At 47.9% G+C, this 18,957-nt stretch overlaps 1 protein-coding gene across 8 annotated transcripts in view; it reads left to right on the top strand.

The window, feature by feature from the left end:
* The window catches only part of LOC147032428 (corticotropin-releasing hormone receptor 2-like), a 162,671-nt gene that overhangs the window by 27,597 nt on the left and 116,117 nt on the right, over nt 1–18,957 (top strand). For all 8 annotated transcript variants that reach the window (XM_085870050.1, XM_085870049.1, XM_085870052.1 and 5 more), the window contains 2 exons: nt 7,185–7,338; nt 8,446–8,506. In XM_085870050.1, coding sequence (XP_085726176.1) covers nt 7,185–7,338; nt 8,446–8,506 — 215 coding nt within the window. The remainder of the gene's footprint in view (nt 1–7,184; nt 7,339–8,445; nt 8,507–18,957) is intronic.

Raw genomic sequence — 18,957 nt, 5'->3', positions numbered from 1 at the left:
CAGGTAGTCGTCAACTTGCGACCTATGCGACTTACGACTGTTCGACTTTACGACCACTTTACGACCATGTAAAGTGCCCCCCCCCCCCAAAAAATGTTTATTTTTATTTTTATTTTTACTTTTTGTATGTAAAATATACGTTGTTCGACTTACGACCAAGTCGACTTACGACCGATTGGTCGGAACCACTTGCGGTCGTAAGTCGACGACTACCTGTACTGTGTTCTGCACGATGTCTTTTTCTTGTTTGTTACTTACGAAATGTAAAGATTTCGTAAGTATATTGATGACTTCCGTCCTCTGTTTGTGTGTTTGTTTGTAGGCACGATAACTCGAGAACGGAAGAAGCTACCAATGTCAAATTACACCACGTGATTCAGGAGGGTGATGGCTAGCGCTGATTAGATTTTGGTCAAAATCGGTCAAAGGTCAAGGTCACAGTGAAGTCAAACATTCGATTTTTGATGGTTTGGTACAGAATCATCGTAGAAACTTCTGGTTTGCATGGCTACCTTCTCTAGAGACAGCTTTTATTAGACAAGGTCAGAGGTCAAGTTGACGATTTCGTAAGTACCACTCTGTGACTGCTTGTTTGTTTGTTTGCTTGGGAACAAAATTACTCAAAAAGTTGTGGACGGATTTGGACGAAATTTTGTTGAGCTTGGGTATGTGTCAAGGATGAAATGATTAGATTTTGGTGAAGATCCGAATCCGGATCTGGATCTGAGAATTCAAGTGATTCTTCACCATTGGGAGATCAGGCCAAAAACGACATATAGCTGGATATCTCAAAAGGTTGTGGACGGATTCGAATGAAACTTCGTGTGCAGGTTGGGTATGTATCAAGGAATAATTGATTCTACTTTGGTGAAGATCTGAATCTGAATCTAGATCTGAGAATTTAAGTGATTCATCACCATTAAGTGATAGGGCTAAAATTACATGGCAGGATATCTCAAAAAGTTGCAGACGGATTCGGATGAAACTTGGTGGGTGAGTTGGTTAGGTGACAAGAACAAGCTGATTAAATTTTAGTTCAGGTCCAAATCCAGATCCAGCCTATCAGTGGGATACAAAACATAAACGAATCAACCTGATGGATGTATGCTCTCTACCGAGTGCCCTTCCAGTTCATCATTTATCAACTAATTTCCATCCTGGTTGTTTCAAAATTATATGAAAAAGTACTATTATTATCTATCTATAATTCCAGCAATGTGTGTGTGTGTGTGTGTGTGTGTGTGTGTGTGTGTGTGTGTGTGTGTGTGTGTGTGTGTGTGTGTGTGTGTGTGTGTGTGTGTGTGTGTGTGTGTGTGTGTGTGTGAGACCGCTGTTTCTCGATAACCGCTGGTTCGATCTAATTGAAACTTGCCAGGTATATTGCTAGGGACCTGAGGATGTGCCTTTTCAAGGTTTGATATTAATTGGACAAGTGCTTCCCAAGTTATGGCCATTTATTTACCAAACCAATGACAAGACACGTTGTTGCGTGGGCGTGGTCGATGGGGAAGGGAAGCTCAGCCGCGTTCGCCATTACGGGTTACAACGTACGGACTTGTATTCTAATAATTTCTCGATTTCTTATGCGCATTTATAGATAAACACAATGCCCCAAGTTATGATCGTTTTCATATTAGCCGGTGTATAAATTTCGGTAACATCAGAGTGCTGGTATGCTCCGAACCAGGAAGTAAATTTTTTTTCTCTCTCTTCTCTTTTTGTTTTTCCTTGCCACGACATTGCGAAAAGGTAAAATACGTTGGCGCTAATTGAATAATTGGGTATTAAAACTAAATTGCGAATAATCGCAACTGCGAATAATATTCGAACTTCCAGGCCACGCACGTACGGGCACTCGAGAGCGAAGAAACAGCCTGCATGGTTGTTGTTTGTTACTCGCGGTTTGAATATTTATTTATTAATTTTTTTTTTTTTTTTTACGGGCACGTACTAGTAAAAATTAATTCTGCACATCTGCCAATAACTACAGAGCTACAATGCGACCTACAGGTAGCATTGTAGCTGTGTACAAAGGGTGGGAGGAGGGGCGGCGGGAGAGAGTGGCGCATGCACATCTTTCCTGTCACAGCCAACGTGTGACCCTTTATGGAGTTCTCTCATCCCCTCTTCCTGTCCAGGCTGGAGTTCCTCAAGGCAGTGTTCTGGGCCCTGTTCTTTTTCTGGTTTTCATCAATGATCTCTCTGACACTGAAAAATCCTCTTTATCTCTTTGCTGATGACTCCACCCTCTGCCGTACCATCTGCCTTCCCTCAGATTGGCATAGGCAAGTAGCAGCCTCTTCGCTCTCTGCAGATCAGGATAAAATCACAAGCTGGTCCAACACGTGCAACATGTCTTTCAATCCTGAAAAATCTCACACTCTCACTTTGTCTCTCTGAAAGGAAATGTCTGGTAACCCACTCCATCTACTTTCTCAACAATCCTCTTGAAGAAGTCCTTTCATTCAAGCTTCTGGATCTCACTATCTGCCATGATGTTTTCTGGAAATGCCAGTCGCTGACTGGGCATCCTTCATCATGCAAAGTCCATCTTTGGCACACCCGAGCTCCTGACTACATACAAAGCTTTGTCTACAGGCTGAGTGAAACTAAGCCATTTAGGATCATTGGCATCTCCCACGATGAAGCTGAGTCTTGGGGTCTCTGACTCTCTTCCCGCAGGCAGATCGGTGGTCTTTCTGTATTCTACTGTCTCTTGTTTTGCGTACTCTGCTCTGTTTGAGATATGTCCCCCCATATTTCTGCAAGGTGCTCAAGGTCTGCCAGCAACCCTCTTCTCGTAAAACTACCAAAATCACGAATCACTGCTCACTTTCACTCTTTTATTCCTTTTTTTTCCTGCCTTTGGAATAAACTGCCACTCTCTCTTCAATCCCATTCTTCCCTCCAGACCTTCAAAACAGCTGTTTACTACCTCCTCTTATCTTCCCCCATCCAAAACCACGATCTTTTCTTTCCCCATTAATCCACCCCAAACCCACCTCCTTCAAATTTCCTGCTTTCCTTCCTGAAAGTCCCAGTTGTGTAAGGACCTGAAAGTCCCTGTAGTGTCCATCTTGTTTACCCTGTGTACTCCACCCCAACCCTCTCCCTTCCACAGATCTCCTAATGTCTCTGTTCCCCACTGTTTTGTCCTTCCCTCTCCCACCCCCTTATCTCCTGCTCTCCTTGTTGTACGTTCTTTGTGTTTGCTCTTATACGAGCCTCGACATTGAATGCAATTTTTTTTTTTTAAATCAATAAATAGTAAGTGAGAAATCTTCAAAACCAATGCAACCACTCCTTCAACCCATATCTTGGCCAGAGTAACTGTGGAGCCAGATTCAAGTCGATATCTTTGGTGACTTAATTGTTGCTCCCTACAGCCAAATGTTCCTCCTCATTATAATCCATGATCTACATTCAAAGTGGCCAGAAACAGTTGCAACCTCAGTCGTGAGGTCCACTACTATCATCAATATTCTCAATAAGCTCTTTGCGAGATGGGGATTGCCTGAAGTTATCATCACTGACAAAGTGACAATGGCCTGCAATTTGTCTCGTATGAGTTTGAAACGTTCTTGGAGCATGCTGGGATAGAGCATCGTTGCACAGCTCACTACACCGGCAATGCAATGGGAGGAGTAGAAAGGTTAAACCGTGTGACCAAGAAAAGTCACATTGTTCAATTGACAGATAGAAAGACATTCATGGATGCAGTTCGAACCATTCTCCAGACTTACTGCTCAACACCACATGCTCCAACACAGCGTACCTCAGTTCTGATCAACTCTATCAGTGATGATAGGTCGCAAACTCTGCGATATCCGTTGGAAGCTCTGAAACCAATCCAGACATCAACAACTAACACAGGATTAACAAGTGCTATTCAAGAAAAGCAGCAACGGGTAAAAGAGTATACAGACCAATGTCACAGAGTTAAAAACTCTACCCTGAACCAAGGTGAATGGATCCAAAATAAGCAACCAAGTCGTCAGCACAAATTGGCATCACTTTTGGCAATTGGCAAAAAGCACAGCCACAACTTGTTGTTCGCAAAGCCGGTCCAAATAATTTTGTGCTCGAAGATGGTTCTCGTTGGAATTCCCGACGATGTGTTCGGTCCCACCAGGCTAGTCATTCCCATTTGAATTCCAATGGGAACTTTGACACTGTTAACCTGCCTGATACTCTGACCTGACATCCTGACCTGACCAGATAACCACCTCAACGTTCAAGGTGAAATCGATGTCCTCCAAGATATCTGTCTGACTTTGTAACAAACTGAGTGATTCTAAGTTGATCTGATGGGAAGTTGAACAGGTTCCAACACTTTTATTGATTATATTTTGATTCATTTGTTGCTAAGCTTAATTGTTACTGAGCCCCTTATTACAGAGACTGTAATATTTATCCTTTGAGGAAGAGGGGGAAATATGTTGTGTTTGTATAATCACATGATACACCAGCGGATCACAAATCATGTGACCTATCCCACTGGGGATTGAGATTCTGCCATGTTGACTGCAATACACGAGTCATGTTAACTAAGGTCCTGTGTGTTCATATGGTCCATCCGTCGAGATTTTTTTTCAGGTCGCACAAGCAGAAGCAAGTGCGATATCCATTTGCCTGAAGCATCGAAGCCGCCATTTCACGACTGCTTATATTCCAAATTGCACTGCGGCCTTTCTCTTCCGGTCAAGATGCCATACGCGTAAAGAAAAATATGTTCCCTTCGAAAGAACTTCAACGCAGGAGACAATTAGGTCCACAAAATGGTTGTTTGTCCATGCTCCATCCTTTTCAATGCTGCATCAAGCAAGGAAGCAGCACATATTTAATTACTTTTGGTATGGCTCAGCCAGTGTTTGAAGCCCCGATCTCTTAGGCTCAGAGCGGACACTCGAACTCAGTGTTTCTCAAGGTGGGGCGTGGCAATATTTTGGTGGAGCATGAGCATTCAGAATTAATGAATCAATATATGATCGCTTTCATAGCTTTGCACTTTCAAATTTTCAGAAGTTTGAAGCTGCGACTGATGCCTCATAACATCATAACTAAAAACTGCTTCACCGCGCCCTTGTTAGCCAATCCTCCGTAAGGCGTGCCCTTGATCAATTCAACGCTGTTACATCACTATGACTCGCTTTTCATCAAGAGGAATTCCTTATATGTAGTATATACTGTAGTGTCTCCAATCACGGTGGGGCGTACGATTTTTTTTTGAAAATCAAAGTGGAGCGTGGGACAAAAAAAGGTTGAGAAACACTGCTCTAACTATTCCACCATCAAGTCTGATTCTACCTGACATGCGCATTGAACATTCACTAAACTATATTTCAAATCATTTGCTAAACATTCACAGAACAATAAAATAAACTGTTATAAAAATAATAAATAATTTTGTTCCAGATCATAGGGAACAATCCTCAGAAAGCTCGGAAAGCCCTGAGAGTTGGGGCTCGGAAAGCCTTGAGAGTTGGGGCTCGGGAACTCCTGAGAGTTAGGACTCTGGAACCCCTGAGAGTTGGGACTCAGGAACCCTTGAGATGTTGGGCTCAGGAACCCTTGAGGAGTTGGACTCAGGAACCCTTGAGGAGTTGGACTCAGGAACCCTTGAGGAGTTGGGCTCAGGAACCCTTGAAGAGTTTGGCTCAGGAACCCTTGAAGAGTTTGGCTCAGGAACCCTTGAAGAGTTTGGCTCAGGAACCCTTGAATAATTTGGCTCAGGAACCCTTGAGTTGGGCTCAGGAATCTTTGAGGAGTTAGGTTCAGGCACAATGCGGTGGGATCCCATTGCGGGACCGGGTCCTGAGCACCATGGTGTTGGTTTGCGTGCCCTGGGCACACACACTGTGTTCATGGCTTGCAGAGTGCATTCGAGAAAGTATACATTTTCTCAGCTTTAGATCACTGGAACAATTTACTAGCTGAGGCTGGAGAGGCTGATAGTATTAACCTTTTTAAAGGCAAGGTGGATAAATATCTGAGACAAGTTGGGGGGTTGTATAAAAGGCTATCAGGATTTCCTGCCTCAGTAACACAAACCACGTTCACTGTTAAGGTCTTTACTGATGGTGGCTGTGGATTCATCAAAGTCATCATTGTAAGTGGGAGGAATGTGGCCTGCACATCCCACACAAGCTAGTCTTGCAGTTCCTCGGGCAAGATGGCCGCCATCTTGGAATGCACTTGAGAGCAAGAGGGTTGCGGCTGCGCCATCACAAAGCATTATTATTAAAAACTCTTGGGATAATTGTCCGAACTTTGTCTATTCTCGTTGTGGGTTGATGGGATTACATGGCTGAGAGGTATGCACACTTGCCTTGAAGCTGTCTCACCTGGGTTTGAATCCCGACCCAGCTGTATAAACTGTCATCCCAGTGTTTCACAAGTCGGGTGATTCATCAGTGTGTGTGCTGTCCCTCGGATGGACGTTAAATTGCCCATACCATCTGCCGGCATAGGTTGGTGAATGGTCCGACAGTGTCCTTTGTGAAGAGTAGCTGAGCTATCGGCAGCACCCTGAACTTGAATTATTCTGCAGACCGTAAAGCGTTTTTGTACTCAAAGTATGGCTTTCGTGGAATGTTTAGACTTGTTCACACTATTGACTGAACTTGTATTGTTAAATATCGATCATTTATAGAACAATGAACCATTTTCAAAGATAGTTATGGTCTACATGTTGACTGTCTCCCATTAGTTTGTGAAAGCTGGTAAACGCTTACAACCTCCATGGCCACACTTTAGATCAAGCAGGAAAGCTCCAAGTTGTTTTGATATTTTGGATTTGACTCCCGATTCATGCCCCAGGCCAGCTGGGGACTGGAGGTCACATGGAGTCAAAATTTGATATTGGATCAATTTTAGTGGAACTTTTTGCCAACTTTCAACTTTGCTTTAGGTGGGAAGCATGGGGTTTGTGATGGTGCGCCATAAACTTCGCTCTAGTTTCAATTTTATTTGATGCTGGAACATTTTATTGACTTTGACAGTTTTGGATGATTCAGACATAATCGGTCTGTCTACATATAATGTAAGAATCAGGTCGATATTACGCCAAGTGATGTTTCGACACACCTATAAAGCACATTTGTGGAGTTATTAAATTTGATAGAGAAATGTAAATAAAAATAAAGGTGAATATATTTTCTCCTTGATCTCTAATTCAACCCCAGATCTGGTGCCGCATTGTTATCACAGTGTTCAACTACTTCCAAGTCACCAACTTCTTCTGGATGTTTGTGGAAGGTTGCTATCTTCACACGGTCATTGTCATGACCTACTCTACGGACAAGCTTCGGAAGTGGCTCTTTCTCTGCTTAGGCTGGGGTGAGCGTAGTTTTATCATTTTAATGGACAAGTTCAAGTTAAGTTTTATTTAGAATATGAAAATCTGAATGAAATAAATGTCCTTGTGTTAAGTTGGTGATAGTGAGCACCACTTTGAGATGATGTTCCTGTTTTATGGAACAAATATCAACTCGTAATGGACATTGAATTGTTGATAAATTTTTATTTTTTATTATCAAAATCTGTTGAGCCATTATGTAGAATTTTAGCAAAATTTATTATGGCCAGTTAATTATGCAGTTATGACCAAATAGTAACTGCAGATTAAGCCAAACTAGAGTGAAGTCGATGGTGCGCCATCGGAAATCCCCACAATTCCCACCAAAAGAAAAGTTGAAAGATGGCAAAAAGTTCCACCAGGAATGACCCAATATCAATTTTTGAATTAATTTTTTTGTTTTGACCCTTGTGAGCCAAAGTCTCCACCTTCTGGGGCATGAACCAGGAGTGAAATCCAAAAAATCGTTACATATTTCATACATTCTGCAATGTTGATTGCATAAACAGTACGTTAAAAATATGCCCGTAATTGCATTTTTGGGGATTTGACGTTTTGACCAAGCCTTAGGGGGTACAGACAAAAATGATACTGCACAGTCTTGCCATGTGGTGATTGTAACTACCATGTATGGTGTCTTTTTACACAATCATTTAGGTTCTTAGGAGGCGATAGAGTGACTGACAGACGGGCTGATTACAACATTCCCCCATTTTTTTTTTAAAGAGCATGGGGGTAAAAAGAAGAAATGTAGCATTTGGTTTGATTTAAAAAGGAAAAAAAACTGAGACGAATGAGGGGTGATGGTGTGACAATATGTGGTGCTCATGAGTCTTTAAATGCTAGGGGATGCCATTTAATTTTTTCTTCATCTTTTTGATGGTCAGTTTGGGGAAAGTTGGAGTTGGGGAAGCTAGGGTGGGTGGGGGGGGCGGTATTAAGGTCATGGCATAATTAATTTTCAACACACCAATCAATCCATGGAATCCATCACTTTTGACATCAGGAGACTTAAGGTGATTTATGCAATTGTTTTCTCAAGATTATTTAATAGATAATGGTGGTTCTATGTTTGTTTTTTTCTTCAGGTATCCCAGTGCTCATAATCACCATCTGGGCTCTGATGAAACAACATTATGAGAACAAAGAGTAAGTGACAAGTCTACCTACTCTGGCATTTGATAACTCAATTTTCTTATGCCCAATTGCAAAGCTGTAAAAGGGTGTTCAATAAATTATCAGAATAGGGTATTCCTTGGCATCCTTGGGCTATGGTCTTGTGCATATTAACCTGTATTTATGCTTGTTATATGCCATTAGTGTTGTTTTGACGGGTTTTTCTTTGTTACAAGATCGAGGCTTTTGGAAGAGCAAGGTGATGGAGGATATGAACTGACTGTTGGACAGCACAGAAACGGTTGGACACAATAGGCAAATAAATGAATGAACAGTAAGGGGGGAGGGAGAGGCGAGGTGAAAACGCAGCAGCTTACAAGTAAGAATGTTGGGATAAGAAAGATTAATGGGAGTAATATATATATATATATATATATATATATATATATATATATATATATATATATATATATATATATATATATATATATATATATATATATATATATATATTGTCAGTAAGTATGGGGGATGTTGACATGAGATGGTGGTGCATCGCTTGCTTAAAGCTTTGGATGGGTGAGATATAATGGCTTCTGAAAGCCAGTTCCACCAATGGAAGAAGTATGGAAAATTTTGGGTGTTTAACCCTTTCGTTTAACTGGAATAACATGTAAATCATGCAGTTTCTCAGGAGGGTCAGAGCGTCTAGAGAGCAGAGGGAGCTCGACTGGAGCAGAGGTGGTTAAAAAACAAAAGGTGCCCCTACCTACCTGTGATGTGACAGAAACAGACGTGCTGAAATAATGTTTACAGCTTTGGATTTCAGAGTCCAGAAGAGACATATATGATGCTAGGGCACTTGTCTATATAGGAGAGCAGTACTCCATTCAGCTATGGGCAAAAGCCTAATATAATTGGAGTAACTGAATTTCCAAGGAAAGATTTGGGATGATGGAGGATGCCCAGTCTGCATGTGAGCTGACCAGGTGGCCAGGTCAGCTGAAGAGAGGTCATGACTGAAGATGAGGCCTCAAATTCAAGAGACTGATCCATTTGATCTCATAATCCAGAAGTTTACTATGCCACACAATTATGGATTTTACAGAAATTGAGCATTGAGGTGTTGGCAAATTTTTATTCTAAGAAGGTTCCTACTCCAAATAAATCCTAATGCCGGTTCCAAAATAAAATTGGAGTTTCTCAAGACAGCATTTCTACCATCATCCACAGACACTTTGGCATGTCAAAGGTCTCACCAAGATGAGTCCCCTGAAACCTCAGCAGTCACAATAGACAGTAACAACTCGTATCATCATTCTATGAGCTACTCAAATGGTCAGTGTAGATCCATCCCAATTAATCACTCATCTAGTAAGTGATGGCTAAATCTAGCTTTATAACTATGATCCTGAAACCAAATTGGAATCAATATAATCACAGCATGAGGGACCACTGACACTCAAGAAATTTAGTTGCCAACCCTTAACTGCCAAGATCATGGCCTCAATTTTCTGGCATGCTAAGAGAATCCTGAAGATTTACTGTATGCCTCATGAAACTAAAATCACAGGGGAACATGATGTCAGTCTGATGAAATAATATTGCAGCAGGCCATTATGGTCAAATGCTGAGGGATGTTGGCCAAAGTTGTATTCCTCCTTCACAACAAGGCACCTGTGCACAAGGCCCATGTTGTGCAGATGGCCATTCTTGAGTGTGGCTTCAAGCAACTGGTTCACCTTGCATCCAGCATAGACCTGGCTCCCATTGACTTTTATTTGTTTTGCAATTTGGGATCCCACCTGCATGACTGTCGATAATCCAACAATGAAGAACTGACTGACCTCAACCGAGGCATGCCTGAAGGGAAAAATCTTAAAACTACTTTGCTGGCATAGACAGTTTGAAGGGCAAATGGAGCAAGCACACTGAAGTCGAAGAACATGATATTGGAAAAAAAGTTGGCATGTCTTCAAATTTGATTGCCCTCGTAGTTGTTAAGTATTTGTGAAAACATCTGATGTTATAGTGTGGCTTCTGCTTCCTTTGTTCCAAGTGTTGCGGATTCGCGCCCGCCGGCGTGCGAACGGCCACGTAACTCGAATCGCGGCACGTCGCCCACCGGACGGACAATCCAGTCGTGACCCTCTCGGACTAACGCCGGGAACCAGTCACGGGTGGACCTTTCGGTCTCACCGCGATCGAGCCAATCAGCCCCCGCGTGGGATAGGGTTGCTCGCCAAATTCGACCTACCTAAGTACCCACGCGGAGGGTAGACCGGGCGATCGCACCTCGCCGCAGGTCGACTTCGGACACGGGCCACTTAAGCGACCTGTTCCGTACTATCAGAATAACTGAGCGGTGTTATCGTCGACCTCGACGGTTCGATTAATTATCGGGCGTATTCAGCCCACTACCAACCCTTTACGTGAAGCAAGATGAGGATTCAATGGGAGAAAAAGACGAAGCGAAGCGAGAGAACAGTTCAATAATAAAGCACATTTATTCGCGGCACACGGGAAGCACACAAATACAATTCCACCAAATGCACACAAAAAAAAGAAAACACAATTCCATTTGCACAAAAAGCAAATATAAAAGTGAAAACACAATGCCATTTACACAAAAAGCAAATATAAAAGCGAAGACAATGCAGAGCTAATACCGACTACCGAGCACACGGCAACACTTATACAATTCTACCTCACAGACGGCGCCGACAACACATACCCAAAACCAAGGAAAAGAAATACCCTCAAGAATGAGGCGGGCCTGAGGCCGAGACCGGGTCGCGCCTACCCGTCTGGTGATGAGACGCGGAGCGGCGATGGCGCCTCACTCCGCGGGCCTCGCGGACAGTGCCTGGCAGGGGGTGGGAAAGGGGCCCCCTTGGTCGCACTATCTCAGCGCGGGGGGAAACAGGAGGGGGTTGCTGATGCTCGGGGTATAGAGGATCTTTATTATCCCTGGTGTGCGTCTCCACCTCGGCCAGGTCGCGCTGCCGGCCTTCCTCGGGCGTGCAGCTCCCGGCACCGTCGCGAGCACCCCCTCGTCTGCCTTCGCCGCTGCCGCCTCTCCGCCTCTGGACTCTCCACCCTGGACTCTTCTTTGGGCTCTCCTCGTTCGACTCTCTTCAGCTTCTCCAGCTACTGCAGGCTTCGGGCTCCAGACTTCCACACTCCTCTGACTGACGAACACGGTCCTTTTATGCCCCCGTAGCTTCGCCTTTGACCCCTCCCTTTGACCTTTCACCTCGCTCCCCATTGGCCCGAGAAAAAGTGGGCGTGAAGGCTTTTTGATCCACAAATTTGCATATATCGATCGTTCTGGAGGCGGGGCCAAATCGCCCCTCGCTCACCGATTGGACGGCAAAAAGTGGGCGTGTGTCGTTTTTGATCCGTTTTTGAAGCACAAAATCCGTGATTTTGTACACGCTGTTCGACGCGCGCTCTGCACGAATCCAACACCGGTACCCACAGCGGGGCAAGAACGGTGGCGATGCTACGGTTGCGAGGTGTGACGTGAAGGTCGTGGCGGTTGTGGTGAAGCGGTGGTTGTGGTCGGTGGTTGATGTTGTGGTTGTGATCATGGCGGTTGGTCCAAAATAAAGATAGTAAAAGAAAAACGGCTATCCTGAAGAGTCGCAGCTCGCATAAATAACATTTATTCCCACTAGACAACGGGTTTGGGCCTAACTACACATATACTTGCCGAGATACCTCACCTAAGGGACCTGAATGGTGGTTTGCGAATTTGGTAACCACAACACTACCCCCTTCCCTTTTTACAGACTCGTCCCGAGTCGTCAAATTTTTGTGTGCCATCATGTGTAGTTTTCCCCTAGTACATTTTACCTACGGATCCCTGAGTGCGACATTCATGGTATTCGTGTCCCCAAAATAAATAACCTGAGGGCTGCGTAACTACCTAAACAAACTCACTCACACGGACGACTTAAATAAAATTGCCGGCGCTAGACAGACATGCCGGGGGGCGCACTCATATTTACAGTACATCTTAACCTTAACTTACAAATTTTACACTAAACCATGGCCCAGGATCACTGAACTCTGCAAAAGAAAAGCAGTTAGCAGGGAACCAGGCTGCCCACATGCAGTCTCTGGCTCAAAACAATGCAGGTGACAGGGAACGTGGCTGGCTGCTCACACGCAGTCCAAGGCCTTCCCTTTTGAACTGAACGCAGTGAACCACAACGGTGCATGGGCTGCACAAACGCAGTCTCCGTGCCAGCTCAAGTGGCACACGCAATGAACACAACAAATGGATGCATGAACGGTTTGAACTGAATGCAGTGAACCACAACGGTGCATGGGCTGCACAAACGCAGTCTCCGTGCCAGCTCAAGTGGCACACGCAATGAGCACAACGAATGGATGCATGAACACAAACACGGTGCACGGGCCGCCACTGCATGCCCGTGTTGTAGCTGCCAACAGGGCAGTTCTCGCAGCTTGCAAACTGTTGCTTTTACGATCCTGGCGCACATGGAAATGAACAGGGGGGGGGCAAAGCAAAAATTGAACGGGGCTGGTGAACATGGGCAGTGGGCATGGCATGGCAAAGGCAGCAGGCAAACACAGCCCGCAGAAGAAGGCCGCTGCAGGCAAACACAGCCGGCAGATGAACTGGCCGGCACAGGCCTTGAAGAAAAAACAGCCAGCAGATGAACTGGCCGGCACAGGCCTTGCAGAAAAACAGCCAGCCGGCAGACGATCCAGCCGGCACAGGCCTTGCAGCACAGCAGCTGCAGATGAAGTTGGCCGGCCTCCGCCTCGAAGAAAAACACGGCCAGCCGATGAAGTTGGCCAGCTTTTGCCGTTCAGTGGAGGTTGGTGGAGGGAGTGCGGTGGTGCTGGCCACTTGGAAGGCGGGCTCGGACCTACCTACCTGTCTCCCTCCCAACCTATCGCCTTTGCCTGTCACTGTACATACCCACTCCCTTAATTTGTCAAACCCCAATTTAGCCCCAACTTATTTTTTTATTGTTTTTATTTTTACTTCCCCACTATAAATCGTCCCCTAACCCCCTTTATCGTCTTTGTTCGGCTAACCTATCCTGTCACCTAGCCTACTCCCAACCCCTACGTTCCCTTCCCGGAGGGGAACAAGGGAGAGCTAACGTCCTGTGTCGAGGCCCAACGAAGCCTCAGAATGGCCTCCCCAGAGTTCAGCGATCTTAACACCAAGTGGGTCCAGCGGCCCACAACGACAGCGAGGGGATGGATGGTGCGGAGGGGTACACTTCCTAATCTACCCTATCCATTTAACTGTTAAACTACCCCGGGGCTTTCAACAAGCACCTCTCGCTTAAACTATTGGTTCTAACAACCCAGATTCCCGTCGCCTGTGTTGGTGTCCTTACAATTTCGGGCCTCGCCCCCCAATTTTCTCTCCGTGCCCTCACACGGTCTCCTGGCTGGGACACGTGGCTCCCTTTGGCAGGCACGACCCTCTGCCGATTCTCCCGCTATGGCACCCCCGGGCACTACACTGCCTCCGAGCCTACCAGCTCCCTAACACCGGGAGTGCCCCCATGGCACCTCCCCTGAAACGCACACGTGGCAGGCCGGCCTCCCGGGCCCCTTTCCGAGGGTCACCCGTCCCCACAACACTGCCCACCCTGCTAATGGCGCTCCGGTCCCCCGCACCAAGCAGGCGCACCCGTGCCCACTACTCTATCCCGGCCCCCCATGGGCCCTTGGCCTACCACGGCCGACTAGCCTGGTGCCCGGGGTACCCACTCAGCGATACTCACCTTTCGCAGCCACGCTCCCAAGCCCGTCAACAGGGCTCCTGCACCCCTCCAAATGGGTCTCGAGCCTACTTTCCCACCAACAGCAAAACGACCTCCATTTTTCAATTTGACTAACCCAGCTAACTCACTTTACTCTGACCCCGGGGTCCCTTGGGCGGGAGTCACTCCTCCCCCCAATCACTCATCGCACCATGCATTCCCCATTCACTCCACTCACACAGACCCGCTGGCCTCACTCACTCAACAAGTACTCACCTCACAACTTTTCAACACACACACCGCTGAACTCTGCCATCCTTCTATCTGCATCCCCTAACTAACTCGTGCTCCCACGTCGTCCCTTAAACTACAGCACGTTCCTTTTAACACTACGTAGCTAAGCTACGTCCCCTCTACACATTCACAGTCTGTCACTGTCTCCGAAATAATCCCATTTTATTTCCCAACCTAAATCTGGCTACAATCCCTCTAACTAATCCATTCCACGGACTCCATGAGGACTTACCCCTGCCCCATGAAGTCGGTCTAACTGAGCTAACCCTTCCCCCTAACTAGTTTTCATCCTGTGCCCAGGTAAGGGGGTCTTTCACCCCTTGCCCAGGAATCCTGTGCACCCGAAAGTGAGGCTTGCTTTTCCTCTTTTTTTTTTTTTTCCATGCGCAGCACCTGCGCGGCAACTCGCGCACTTTGCACCTGCCCGTGACGTCATGCAGCTGCACGTGTTCCTTGTCCCTCCTTGGACGGTACCATCCGGCAGAGATACCACTCCTGCCGGATTCCAACCACACGTGCAGCCATGACGTCACCGTGCGCATAAAAAAACCACAAGCCCCACGTCTCGAGGGGTTCCCCACGCGAACACATGTGCTTTGCCCGTTGGAGCTTAACACACACGATCGCGTGGAGAACCCGTCCGGTCCAAATCCGTTTACCTGCCTAAACTTTGTCCGTCCGCGGGATCGGCAAATCCACCGCGTGCGTTTCCGGACCGGGACTTCACTCTCGCAAGCGAGCACGTGGTGGTCTCGTGCGTTGCACAGCACGGACCGCGTGCTCACTGCTGGGTGAACCCGGCACGGTCCCCGAAACAGCTACAGCCGCTACACGGCTTTCTCTCCTCTGTCGCCGTCTCCGTCGTCGCCATTCCACACACGCATACCTGCGTGTTACGACGCACACAGTCCACTCCATCACATTCACACCGGGAGACGCGGCTGCGTGCTCCCGCATGCCAACCGACATCTCCCTCTCATACCGCTCTCTCACACACACGGTCTCCCTTGCACACAGCGACCTTGCACACAGCGACCTTGCACACAGCCGTTCACTCACGCACGGTGCCTCACCCGCACTCCGTGCCTCATCCACACACGCGGGGGCACTCACCCGCGGTGCCTCATCCACACACCGTGCCTCACTCACACACGCGAGGGCACTCACCCGCGGTGCCTCATTCACACACACGGCGACACTCACACACGGTGCCTCATCCACACACGGCGTGCTGGGAAGCACGCACTCTGGCACCATTGCCACCACACCACTCACACACGGGGTCGCTTCCACACACGGGGACGCACTCACACCCTGCACCACACACACCGGGACAACCACACTGGGGATTCGTGTCCCCACAAGGGTCTCCGGGGCCTCTATACCCCCCAAGCTCTCCGTGCACCCGTTCACAGCACTCCTCCCCTCGACCTCGCAAAGCACGACCGAACTCACCTGGTCGTCACTCACCTCAAGGGGGCATACTCCCTCCCCTCGTTCCTGGAGGAGGCCATCCAGGTGCTCGCACCGGGTCTCTGCACGCTCCGCGAGCTCAACCCCATTGTCCTCCACTACCTCCGTGTGTGTGTGCGCGTCACTTACCCCGTCCTCACCGTGCAGTCTCTCCTCTATCGTTCCCTTCCCGGCTACCGTCACTGCCAACTCTTCACCCTTTACCTCCCTTGTCTCAACTATTATTATTTCCTTTGTCGTCACCTCGTGTCTCGTCTCACACGTTTTGGTCTCCCCATTTAATTTTTCCCTCTTGGTCACCGTCGATTCCTCTGTCACGACCCTCGTCCAACACGCCCCCCGAATTATTTTTTCACCCGCCTCCACCGCGGGCCTGTCAGCCGTTGCACCCCCTTCCAGCTCGTTTGCTCCCACACGTGGAGTCGCCATTCCCAGCTCCCTGGTCACGGCCTTCATGCCCGCCTGCAGGCATCGGCCCATGTTCTGCGTCTCACCCCGTAGCTCTTTCATTTCTTTTCTCATTTGCTGTGTATTCGCATCCATCGTCGTTTTCACTTCATTTGTATTTGTATCCATCTTTTTGTTCATTTGTTGTGTATTCGCATCCATCTTTTGTGTATTCGCATCCATCGTCGTTTTCACTTCATTCATTTGCTTGTTCATTGCCGCCAGCATGGCGAATAGCTGGGCCATGTCGGGTGCGCTTGGGTGAGCCGATTCGGCAGGGGTTGGGGAAGGGTCTTGGTGGAGAGGGGGGGAGGTGTCATACACCGCGGCCGCTGCCGCACCCACCTCGGGCCCTGGGTTCAGTTGGGCGAGTCCGTGTTCCTGCACAATCAACATTTCCTGCACGGGGATTTCATCCTGAGCCATGGATTCTACATTACTACACATATACATTTCTAATACCCCCGGCTCCCGCTCGCCTTGAGACGCCATCTTGCTTCTCGTGAAGGGTTAATTTGCTCGCTCGTAATTTGGAGGGAATCGGGGGTCGCTTCTCTCACCCCTGGACCGATTCCCGTGAATTTAGCCGGAGACAGGAGAGCCCGTTTTCCTGTTCTCCGATACCAGTGCCGCGAGGAGGGCGATGAATTTGTATCGCACGACCTGACACCAGTGTTGCGGATTCGCGCCCGCCGGCGTGCGAACGGCCACGTAACTCGAATCGCGGCACGTCGCCCACCGGACGGACAATCCAGTCGTGACCCTCTCGGACTAACGCCGGGAACCAGTCACGGGTGGACCTTTCGGTCTCACCGCGATCGAGCCAATCAGCCCCCGCGTGGGATAGGGTTGCTCGCCAAATTCGACCTACCTAAGTACCCACGCGGAGGGTAGACCGGGCGATCGCACCTCGCCGCAGGTCGACTTCGGACACGGGCCACTTAAGCGACCCGTTCCGTACTATCAGAATAACCGAGCGGTGTTATCGTCGACCTCGACGGTTCGATTAATTATCGGGCGTATTCAGCCCACTACCAACCCTTTACGTGAAGCAAGATGAGGATTCAATGGGAGAAAAAGACGAAGCGAAGCGGGAGAACAGTTCAATAATAAAGCACATTTATTCGCGGCACACGGGAAGCACACAAATACAATTCCACCAAATGCACACAAAAAAAAAGAAAACACAATTCCATTTACACAAAAAGCAAATATAAAAGTGAAAACACAATGCCATTTACACAAAAAGCAAATATAAAAGCGAAGACAATGCAGAGCTAATACCGACTACCGAGCACACGGCAACACTTATACAATTCTACCTCACAGACGGCGCCGACAACACATACCCAAAACCAAGGAAAAGAAATACCCTCAAGAATGAGGCGGGCCTGAGGCCGAGACCGGGTCGCGCCTACCCGTCTGGTGATGAGACGCGGAGCGGCGATGGCGCCTCACTCCGCGGGCCTCGCGGACAGTGCCTGGCAGGGGGTGGGAAAGGGGCCCCCTTGGTCGCACTATCTCAGCGCGGGGGGAAACAGGAGGGGTTGCTGATGCTCGGGGTATAGAGGATCTTTATTATCCCTGGTGTGCGTCTCCACCTCGGCCAGGTCGCGCTGCCGGCCTTCCTCGGGCGTGCAGCTCCCGGCACCGTCGCGAGCACCCCCTCGTCTGCCTTCGCCGCTGCCGCCTCTCCGCCTCTGGACTCTCCACCCTGGACTCTTCTTTGGGCTCTCCTCGTTCGACTCTCTTCAGCTTCTCCAGCTACTGCAGGCTTCGGGCTCCAGACTTCCACACTCCTCTGACTGACGAACACGGTCCTTTTATCCCCCCGTAGCTTCGCCTTTGACCCCCTCCCTTTGACCTTTCACCTCGCTCCCCATTGGCCCGAGAAAAAGTGGGCGTGAAGGCTTTTTGATCCACAAATTTGCATATATCGATCGTTCTGGAGGCGGGGCCAAATCGCCCCTCGCTCACCGATTGGACGGCAAAAAGTGGGCGTGTGTCGTTTTTGATCCGTTTTTGAAGCACAAAATCCGTGATTTTGTACACGCTGTTCGACGCGCACTCTGCACGAATCCAACACCTGTACCCACAGCGGGGCAAGAACGGTGGCGATGCTACGGTTGCGAGGTGTGACGTGAAGGTCGTGGCGGTTGTGGTGAAGCGGTGGTTGTGGTCGGTGGTTGATGTTGTGGTTGTGATCATGGCGGTTGGTCCAAAATAAAGATAGTAAAAGAAAAACGGCTATCCTGAAGAGTCGCAGCTCGCATAAATAACATTTATTCCCACTAGACAACGGGTTTGGGCCTAACTACACATATACTTGCCGAGATACCTCACCTAAGGGACCTGAATGGTGGTTTGCGAATTTGGTAACCACAACACAAGCTATTTTTGATCTAGTATCCTGACACTATATAATAATATAATAATATGAGTGCCCTTGCAAGGAATTTTAATGCAGGAGGCCATTCGGCCAATCAAGTCTGTGCAATCAAGTCCACCCTC

Source organism: Eptatretus burgeri, chromosome 2, assembly GCF_056783735.1.
Source record: "Eptatretus burgeri isolate ZD-2024b chromosome 2, Ebu_testis_v1, whole genome shotgun sequence".
In the NCBI taxonomy this organism is placed as follows: Eukaryota; Metazoa; Chordata; class Myxini; order Myxiniformes; family Myxinidae; genus Eptatretus; species Eptatretus burgeri.
This window is presented reverse-complemented; position numbering and strand designations above follow the sequence as displayed.